The sequence below is a fragment of the Orussus abietinus genome, unplaced genomic scaffold, assembly GCF_000612105.2.
Source record: "Orussus abietinus isolate OABI.00-Male unplaced genomic scaffold, Oabi_2.0 scaffold8, whole genome shotgun sequence".
In the NCBI taxonomy this organism is placed as follows: Eukaryota; Metazoa; Arthropoda; class Insecta; order Hymenoptera; family Orussidae; genus Orussus; species Orussus abietinus.
Window position 1 is genome coordinate 65,966 of NW_019395997.1, and position 10,060 is coordinate 76,025.

The 10,060-nt window shown below is 44.6% G+C and overlaps 2 protein-coding genes and 1 long non-coding RNA gene across 7 annotated transcripts; 1 reads left to right on the forward strand and 2 right to left on the reverse strand.

The window, feature by feature from the left end:
* Positions 1-30: 30 nt before the first annotated feature.
* Positions 31-5,264, reverse strand: LOC105699333 (branched-chain-amino-acid aminotransferase, cytosolic). 3 transcript variants are annotated; one of them, XM_012424228.2, is made up of 7 exons: positions 4,988-5,264; positions 3,971-4,078; positions 3,671-3,880; positions 3,327-3,557; positions 1,485-1,791; positions 1,193-1,347; positions 31-1,127 (listed from the first exon to the last, which is right to left on the reverse strand). In XM_012424228.2, the coding sequence occupies exons 1-7, from the start codon at positions 5,006-5,008 to the stop codon at positions 936-938; spliced, it is 1,224 nt and encodes a 407-aa protein (XP_012279651.1). In that variant the 5' UTR covers positions 5,009-5,264; the 3' UTR covers positions 31-935. The 3 variants fall into 3 exon arrangements, with proteins under 3 accessions (XP_012279651.1, XP_012279650.1, XP_023289937.1); XM_012424227.2 differs by lacking the exon at positions 4,988-5,264 and adding an exon at positions 4,619-4,949; XM_023434169.1 differs by lacking the exon at positions 4,988-5,264 and adding an exon at positions 4,187-4,541.
* Positions 2,592-3,791, forward strand: LOC105699337. The gene is made up of 3 exons (XR_001104009.1): positions 2,592-3,222; positions 3,316-3,533; positions 3,650-3,791. It is a non-coding gene; the product is annotated as an uncharacterized LOC105699337 (long non-coding RNA).
* A 1,022-nt stretch (positions 5,265-6,286) lies between the features above and the next one.
* LOC105699332 lies at positions 6,287-9,838 on the reverse strand. 3 transcript variants are annotated; one of them, XM_012424224.1, is made up of 7 exons: positions 9,515-9,838; positions 9,159-9,284; positions 8,740-8,995; positions 8,419-8,660; positions 8,118-8,333; positions 7,840-8,024; positions 6,287-7,769 (listed from the first exon to the last, which is right to left on the reverse strand). In XM_012424224.1, the coding sequence occupies exons 3-7, from the start codon at positions 8,964-8,966 to the stop codon at positions 7,323-7,325; spliced, it is 1,317 nt and encodes a 438-aa protein (XP_012279647.1). In that variant the 5' UTR covers positions 8,967-8,995; positions 9,159-9,284; positions 9,515-9,838; the 3' UTR covers positions 6,287-7,322. The 3 variants fall into 3 exon arrangements, with proteins under 3 accessions (XP_012279647.1, XP_012279644.1, XP_012279645.1); XM_012424221.1 differs by having other exon boundaries at positions 9,159-9,384; XM_012424222.1 differs by having other exon boundaries at positions 9,134-9,384.
* Between the last annotated feature and the right edge of the window lie 222 nt (positions 9,839-10,060).

Here is a 10,060-nt window from a genome sequence, read left to right on the forward strand (position 1 = left end):
CGGTATTCCGTATAGTATTGGTAATTAGTATTAACAAAAACAATATATTTATGGTGGAACGCGGTACGACAGTTGTCCACGAATTTTGTGTAACCGTTGCGCAGAACGCTCCATAGATATACATGAAAAACGTCTACTTGTAAAAGTTCCGTATGGCACTATTTTAATATCAGTCGTGTCATCTGTAGGTTATATCATCACGAATGTAGTATAACACGGTTCCTTCTTACGATATGTCATAGGAAAGGTAGGTTTGTTAATCATCCCGAGCGACCGCGAGAATAAATTACGAACCAACGAATTAAATATTACACCCTATGCTGCTGTACCCTGTCTGTTCGCAAAGGAGCATCCAGCGCTCGACACCCTGAGCTCCGATTAATACCCTAAAAGTCTTTTTGGCTTGTCTCGTAAAAGAAAAATTCAACCGCAATTGCCGAGCAACCGTCACTCCGAACGATATAAGATGTAACGATGTATCCGGAAAATAGAAATAAGAAAGTAGACAAACGTTTTGTACAAACTTTGCTCTAGAGTGAAATTAACTTAGCTCCTAGATAAAGGAAATATGTACACACGTCAGACTTGATGAGCTGCTAATCTAAGACCGTAGAACACCCGGAATAAAATGACCTAAACGATCGAGAAAGTCCGTTTCGTCAATAGTATTGGCAGCGGTTCGAACTCTCCGAATTCCGGTACAATTATTGTCGAGATGTAAAATACAATAAATAACGAGAACGGAACGTAAGTAACAAGAGTCAATCTTTTCTAAGGCACACTTGTCACTGGCCCTGCTTTCTTATAGGAACCTCCCTGTGCATCGAGCGAGGATAAAATGTTTGCAGTCATCTTGGCACAGTCCGACGTTCGATCTTTTCCCTCGATGAAGCAAAAAGGTAATCGAAGCACCGCGGTTCTTCGATCAAAATGTCCTAGTCGATGGACAGTGCCCAAGGATGGTCCGGTACGTAGCCATACTGTATATCGGTAAGATATTTATGGCACATTTTATAAATCGGATCGGGCTGCTTAAGCGTGGGAATGGAGAGAGGTTGTCCTGCAAAATCGATGAAAGACACCGGACTGACCACGCAGGCGGTGCCGGCTCCGAATATTTCCAACAGCTGAAAGTAAAAGGGCGTCTCGTTAGAGCACTTCTGGCGAGAGATTTTTCAACGTCTGCGCTTACTCTGTTCTCGTTGAGCAACTGGCAAACTTCTCTCATGGTAATGATCCTCTCCGTAACTTTGAACCGGTTCCATTCCCTGCAAAATGCTAGAATGGAGTTCCTCGTGACTCCTGGTAAAATCAATCCATTCAGTGGAGGCGTGACCAATTCCCTCTCTGCAAACGGGAAACGCGATGATACACGGATCACGGTATTCCACGGTATTCCACGGTATTCCACGGTATTCCGAGTTTCTAATAAGAATCCAAACCGAGGGGAAATCATAATTGAAATAATTCTCATTAGTTCGTACCTCCGTTCTCATTGACGTAAGTCATGAAGACGTTCATGGTACCCACTTCCGTCACCTCGTGATCCACCCCGTAAAGCCACAACACTTGCTGCAAGCCCTTCTCGACGGCTTCTCTTTGTATTTGAATCGTCGGGGCATAGTTGCTGCCCATTTTACGATCTCCGCAACCTCCTGGCCAGGCCCTCGTGTAGCGTGGATCGGCAAGAAGCGATACTCCGGACTCGTTGGTGTCCTTGAAGTAGCTGCCCACCGGACACAGAATGACATAGAGCAGGGCCGAACTCGACGTGGCGACTCCCAACGTAGGCTACGTAACGAAACAAATTGTTACAAACGTAATTATCGCAACCCAGCTGGTCGTCTCGGACGCCTCGGATCGAAAAGGTACGTCGAACGCGTTGCATCCACGCGTGATACGGAAACCCGACCTTGTGTTCCATTTCTAATTTCCTCTGGGGTTTCTCAACGGTTCAAAGTCTTTAAAATGCGTAAGACCTCTACGTATTATAATACTATCTTGGCATAATTTAAGATTTGACGCGCCAATGCACGAGTGACGAATGACACTTTGAACATGAATATTGCATCAGTTCCGACCAAAGTGTCGGTTAATTATCACTCGACATTGACATTACATTCGAGCAGCTATCGGAATCGCTATTCCGCCGATAGATAAGAAATCGGGGAAAAATTCGAGAATTAGGAAGTTTGCGCAACCGATGTCCGCGTATCTGGTTTGTCACCCTCGACTGGGTGAAATGCATTCGTCTCCGATTCCAATTCTTATAAGTCGTATTATATCGGTATCGAACCGCCCCTGCCACGTCGATAGCAATATAAAATTAGTTTTTACCGATCGTGAAATATCCTCGCCCCAAACCCAGGGAGGTTCATCGTGGTCTTATCAATGGAGAGGCAAAACTGCCTCGATATTCGTAAACAGAGAGATAACCAAACCGGTCTCGAAGTTTCCCCGAGATAATCCCAACGAGCTAATATTTTATATCTCTTTCGAGAGATGTGTGTTACGCTTGTGAGTTTGCTCCAGTGAGCAATCCAAATCAACGAATATAATCTTGATATGTCATCGCGATCAGGTGACGTTTATTTCAATTTCTTGTCATCCAATGATACTCCGTTTACAGAAAATATCTAGCGAGTCAGATGTTGTTTTGTTAACCGCTCTGTGGATTCGATCATTGCAGACCCCTTGACAGATGATAACTCGCATGTGAACCGTGACTTCGACAAAAATCGTGCCGATAGAATAAATCCTTGCATTTCATTATACCATGGTATCAGCAAGCAAGATACAACGAGAGACAAAGTGTATCAAAGAATTGTCAAAGGTTACCATCCGCTAGTACCAGATTCTCAAACAATACTAGGTTCCTTTATCTAATTGCAACAAGAATAACAGAGAGGTCGTAGATTTATAGAGGATGAATTATGGTCCTCGTAATCAAATGCACGCATAATGGTTGGAACCATTCGGAATCTTCTGAATCCTGAAATTCTGAAACCGATTGATTGCATATTTTCGTCGGAGATAAGACGTGACCATGTTGTTACCAAACTCTGAGTCCAGTTTTATCTCGCTGCTATGACACGTCGATAGAACGACATCGCAACATCGTGCTATAACTTATCTTAGATAAACGGCATTAAGAAATTCTTCAAATGTCACAATGTCACCGACTCAAAGACATAACCTAGCGATCACCTTGTCGATTGTAAGGTAACTAACAAACTTAGCATGACCGAATAGTCTTTATTCCCTCTGTCAAGGAACGATCGTTTCTCTCATATATTTTTTCACATTACCAAATAGAATGTACTCACGTCGATTCCTATAAGCGTAGGCCGGATGTAAAGACTGGAGGCTTCGGAATGCGGAACCCATTCTTGATCTATGCCGATCAACCGATTAATACATTTAATCAAGTCCTGTCCGCTAAAAGTGGGTAGGCCACACCTTGACGCCGAGGCATTCATCCTCTCCATGTTTAATTCCGGTCTAAATATTCTGATTTTACCATCGACACCTCGGTAAGCTTTCAATCCTTCGAATAGCTAAAAGAATATCGCGCGTGCATTCACTCGCTGCTTAATTGTAATTTAAACCATGGTAAATTATCTAGTGATGTAATTAAAATTATTTTTAGAACATCCCAAAAGGTTCTTACCTCGATCGCATAATGCAACACCTTGGACGCTGGATGAATTACAAGATTCTCTAAAGGAGTGATTTCCGGCACTTGCCATCCTCCCAGTGCTTCGTGGTAAAATATCTTTAACATATGGTCCGTGAAATATTTTCCAAACGCAAGGTCGCTCACATCTGGCTTTGGTTGGAGCTGCTGGGGCCCGGCAAGTCGTACCGCGAGATCGGCATACTGGCAACACGGATAAAGCAAGATAGAGAAACGACGGTATTTACGATTAAACCAGGTTCAATAAGAAAACACTAAAATGAAACACGATACCTTGAACGAACGTTCAGGTTGAGGAGCTTCCTTATCCCTGATTTTCAACGAAGAGTTCCATCTAATATTTGACTGTAATTTATTTAACAGTCCGCTACGGGACAGTAGCTGTAATAATAACGAGACGATTAAACGATGTATCGATGATTATATAGATGCAGGACAAGGATGGTTAAATATTCTTTGGTCCCATCTCGAATGTAAAACAAATCGTACCCTCTTGGATGGAATGCTTAAACCCTCTACATAAATACAATATAAACACATGGCGATTACAATGGTTTGCACGTAAAGAGTAAAAAAGACGTTTGTGACGTAGCGATGGCACATGCGGACGTTTAATGCTTCGGCATAAAATACGTGACAAGCTTTGAACGAAATTACGAAACCACGTGCCTTGTGCCCGCGTTAGGTGGAATATTCAGAGGGTATTCTAGACATCGTTGCCCGATAATTTATTGGCAAGTTCAAGGTTTAAAACAAGCCTGGAATCGCTCGTCACGTCGGTGTCGAGAAAGCGAGATGAAAATCCCTTATCCACCCGAGTGGACGAAAAGGGTCGTTAACGTCGTAATTGACAAACTTTTATTCGAATTATGACAACACGGTATGCGTATCGAGCAAAGTAACGATAAGATAACCGCTTACCGGTCGAAGAAACACCAACCGAGCCATGAACGTCCATCGGCATATATTTATTCATTTGATCCGAGATTAGGTTATGTATCGTTCCAAGGCATGATCCATTACGAGTCAAGGAAGATGATCGATATCGATCACCGAAAAACGAAATCAATCGTGTTTTCGATACCTTTTCGATACGTTTTCGATTCGCGCGGGTCGTTTCGACCTTCTCGAAGACGTTCGAAAGGCATCGATTAACGCGAAAAAATGGAACGGTGGACGAAACTGGAGAGGTTTCGTTCCGAAGAGAGAAATCAAGTGCCGAGGAAAAAGTTGGGAAAAAGTTGGGAAAAAGATGGGGAAGAGACGCAAAAGCGAGCGGCAGTTACCCACCTTCCGGCGTAAGTGCACCATGCTTCCCTTGGGTCGTTAGAAACGCGATTCGAATCAATGGAAAGCCCTCCCGGCTTTTTAGCCCCGAACTCGCGATCCTTTTCTCATCCTCCGACCCGACTGGACCCGTTCTCACTCCTCTTTTGAGCTTGGCGATCAAACGTGATCAAACGGTGAAAATATTCGCGTCGATTTCCCGCATTCTTCCAAACGGCGGAAACGAGCCAAGAGTCTACCCTCCGGTGGAAACGGAGCCGATCGACTGACCGACCTTCGACTTGCTTCGACTCGAGCGCCCGGTAAGCTTCTGCTTCATTTCCCCGCCTTTTCGAATGATCGATTCGTTACGAACTACGGACTAATATTTTATTTATCAGCGCGTTGCCGTGGCACGAGCGGACGAAGAGAGAGATAGAGAGAGAGAGAGATAATCGCGCCGGCCGCCATGAGAAGGAAACGAAACCGAAAGTCCCGCCCCCACCCCACGTGGGAACGGAAGGTTGACGTACAAAGGAGCCGAGGAGTTATCGCCATATCGGGAAAGGGGGAGGAAAAATTGCGAAAGGGTAAGGAGGGGAGGGAAGAATACGTAGATAATATGGTTTCTAGGCCCGATAATGGGTCAACCCGGCCGTCCGGGCCTGCCTAAGAAACAAGATACCGGCTCATCTTAAAGTGTAATTTCCTTTATCGCGTCGTCGGCTCGATTAATGCCATTTCTTTTGGCCTTTCGTGCCTCGTTTCCTTTTCCATTTTCGTTCGTCGCAGCGAAGGCTATTCTTTTTTTATTTAATGCCGCCGTCCCCGACTTGCCCGTTCTAATCGCGCTTATCGCGACAACGGATTCGACCTTCGGGGAAATTTGTTTCCGTTTTTAACGATCGCTACAAATTTTATCTATTTTATTCGTAAAGAGGCGAGACATTCCCCGACGCATCGGCCATCGATCGGAACGAATTCTTTATTTCGGCGAGGGAATTCCTCGTGGAAAGATTACGGTTTATAAGTCGTGGAGGGAACTCGTACGACCCGAAAACGGAAAAGTCGGAAAAATCTCACCCGTTTCTTGATCGGTTTTCGATCGGGTGGACGAATTTCGACGAGAACTACGCCGTTCCGCGAGAGAAAAACAAAGTCTCGCAACGCTTGTGGGGGGAAATCGATGGCATATCGTTTTGTCGCCGGCAGAATTTGCGCATTCTTCCGTTGCGTTTACGTTTTCAACGTTTCCCTCGTCCGATGGCGATAAAGAGACCATTATCTCTGGAGGTTCCGATGCGCGATAACGGTCGACGATAGGCAATGGCAGAAACGTTTATTAAAACTCGTTCTTGCGTACAAACGGTACCTAGACGGAGAATAATTTTCTTTTCCCGGGCATTCCACAGAAAAATGCAGCCCTGCGCGATCGCGGCGAGTATCGATACCAAACTCGTTATTTACGTTAAGCATCTCTGGACGATGCGTTTGCCTTCGATTCCTCGGATCGAGGCGAGGAAGGGAATCGATGATAGCTTAGTACCTTGCCAAGGAGGTAAGGAGGGAGAATGGAAGAAGGATCTAGAAAGGAGTACCGGCGGAATAGCCTGGATCAGCTGTTCGCGTGTCGACGATAATCCTAACTTTATTCGATCCCACGGTTAGTTAGGGCCCCTCGACCTACCCTGGGTTTCGGTAATTAGTCACCTAATGGTTAGACGACCTTGCAAGTATCTTTGCATCACAGTCATTGGAAGGATGGTTACCATCGCGCTCTAATAATTCATGTACAAAATACGTTATCGCGCATTCCTCGATTAAATGCTTCGATCTCCGAAGGAGGTCCACTTTCGGATATCGATCTTACGATACCAATCGGATCGGAGGTCGAGATCGTTCTTTCAAAGACAAGCAGTCTTAACGAACGATACGCGATGCCTCTGTATTCTACCAAAGTACGATCTTGGTACTACCGTACTACCGGTAGCCTTTCGTCAAATTAAATATATCCATTTCTTTCCAATTTCATTAAGTCTTAAATAAATAGTCAATATCACGCTTCGCGGTATCAGTGTTTCGATGATCTCATATTTCATACGAGTCGGTCACCTTACCGTCGAACCCCGGATTCGAATTCAAAATCAATTACTATCGCAAACTCATGACGCGTCAATCGAGATTCGCCATCCTCCGTGTAGGTTCTGCAACCCATAGTGCCCGACAGATCGTACCCGTAAGTACATCGTAGTACGCGAACAAATGTGAGAAACGCGATCGAGCGTCTAACCAATTATTCGCAAGTAGGCACTTCTTCGACTAGGTTCGGGATAACTTAGACTAGTTAAGCTGTGCGCTGTTATTCCTGAGGACTCTCCGGAGTGATTCCACCTTCCTCGTTGATGGTAGTCAAGTTGCCGTTCTTTGATGCCGTCTTGCCATCGACTCCCTCCTCCTCCTCGTCGTCGTCCCGCTCCAACGTGGGCCCTGGGTCCATTCGCAGACTTCGCTCCAGGTTCTGTCGATTACGCTCTATTCTGTACTGGTTTTCCAAAATATCCCTCTTCTGATCGATATTAATAAAGTGCTTCTCAAAGCCATGGTACGCGTTGTCCTCCATGCCGTTCCAGCACTGAGCTATGGTTGGCGAAGCGTCCGGGGAACTGTCCGGGTAAAAGTATTCCCCGTAACTTCCATAAATAGGCGAGTCCGTTGCATAAGCCATTGTTGGATATGGAGCCGCAGCCGACAATCCGGTGTTTTGGGAGAAAAACATTCTTCGGTAGTGATTTTGACACGTCCCATCCTGAGAAGACAACGCAAAGTTTTCGTACTGTCGTTTTTAATGAAAAGGAAATTCTGTCGAGCCTGCTTACCGTGTTGTAATGAGAGGTAAGAGTGACTTCGGATGGCCGAGACTTAACTCTCGTGGGCTGAAAAACGCCAAGTAGCGTCCACGTTGGCAAGAAGTACTTAAGCGTCGTGACCACTATTATCATCGAGCTATAGTATAATTGGTCATGGTTGTATATCGCGCTGCATCCTGTTTCTTCTTTACCCACTAAAATAATTACTTTCGATGGATAGGTCCATTCGCGAAGAAGTAATTTTGACAAACGTTTGCTCTAGATAACTCGTCAATGGTATTACTTACCAAGAGACATTACTGCATCGAAAACAATCGATATGGCAGCCGACACCTCGTACACTGCCGTCACGAGCCAGAGGTCTCTCGCCTGAGAAGAAGTCGCGGGTAACATTAGAGCCGAAATGGCTGGGTGATTGTTACCGTGCGTCAGGAAGAGAGCAACTATGGCAAACAGTTGTACGGAGATAAAATCTGCACCCGACAGCATTAACCAATACGGACCTGTAAATGTTATAAGTTATCGTTTCCTGGTGTTTTATATTTATCGTTAAACGTAAAATAACTTGGAAAACGGTAATTAATTTACGCAAGCACTCCGTCCAAGTTCCGGTAACGTCGACCATTCCCATGAGCACAACGGTTGTACAGTACAAAGTATAGAGACAGAGTATCGGGTTGACGACATGTTGGACGATGTCGTCTCTGTGCCGTGACCTGGCAGCTACCGACCAGTGTAAGTGGCAAATAAGAATAAACTGAAGAAGCTTAAAGAAATTGGCACCAAAATTTATTTGGGGGTACTTAGTTCCTAGTACAAAGCCTGCGGCACTGTGTAAATGAAAAAAATATGTAACGTTAGTTCCTTCGATAAAGAATTTTTGCTCCGTACGGGCATGACATGACTTACCAAATGATGCATTGTACGGCTGAGACATAAAAGATGGTATAGTGGTGCATCTGCGAGTGTTTATGCCCATGGTATTTAATGATCTTTGTTGCAACGAGAACAAACGTTATCGTACCGAGTAAAATTAAAATGGTAACACGACCACAGGCTATTCCATTGTATAAATCCAAACAGCCTTTATTTATCACGTCCAATGTATCGTTACCAAACTTTCTGCTTCGAGCCATTTTTGCCTTTTATATCCATAAGTAATTTCCTGCAAAAAGCAGCTACAATTATTACATCGGCATTAAGACTTATTTAAATATCGCTTCGACGCAAAAGGCATTAGACCGAGGGAAGATGCAACGTATCGAACGATGCCCTTGAAAACTTTGTTACAGGTATCCGTCACCTTTGAGTAAGAAGAGTTTAATTACGTGTCCAATAAGTTCTTCTCGTCATGATTGCTTCCCTTACGAGTGCTCACCCCTCCAGTCACGTTTCTACCATTTGCATAGATATTCTGCATAAATTACGCATGTTGTAACGGCGTTACATATATTCTGAAAAAGCAAACTTTTCCAATGTCTCCGTTAAGCATCCTGCGATGCTCTTAAGCGATAGCACGCACATTCAACGATTTTTTAATTATATTCCTTCACCCTGTAACCAAATATCGAATCTTTAAGTCATTCTAATTTTTACCCAAGTACCGAGAAAAGTTAGTCACGCGAATGCAGCGGGTCCTATCAGAGGTGCGACGAGCTACAATAATTAACAGGAAGATACGTACCACGGGGGTCAAACAAAAAGCAGTTCACAGGCAAATCGGGTTTGACCTTATACGATCGCCAGGTGGAAGAAATGGGTGAAAACGCACCAACTTAGGTCCGACGTCCTCTAGCCTCTCACACGATCCAAACGGGACGCCCCTTTCACCTCTGCACCTTTGACCGCGTGAAAGCGCCACATGAGCGAAATACAACGGATACGACCTTCATAACTTTCGGAAGCTAATCGCGTACGATCGTTTACCTTGCCGTTTCGGAAAAACCGGAAAAATTGGAAAAACGAACCGAAACGAACAATCGATCCCGTTAAACCACGTTAAACACCAGAGATGAGTTGGGAGATTGCTCACGGGCAGCGTCGCGCGATCGCGTCCTGTGCTGCCCCCGGTGGAGAATGTGGGCGGCTAACACATTTCTGGTGGGTGCCCGCGCAATCGAATGTACATACATTACCTAAAATAAATAATTTACCATAGCTAACAGTGAATCTGGCTGAACTAAGCTATGCAGTTTTGTTTTCAGTTAAATTATATGTCGTATAAAACTCG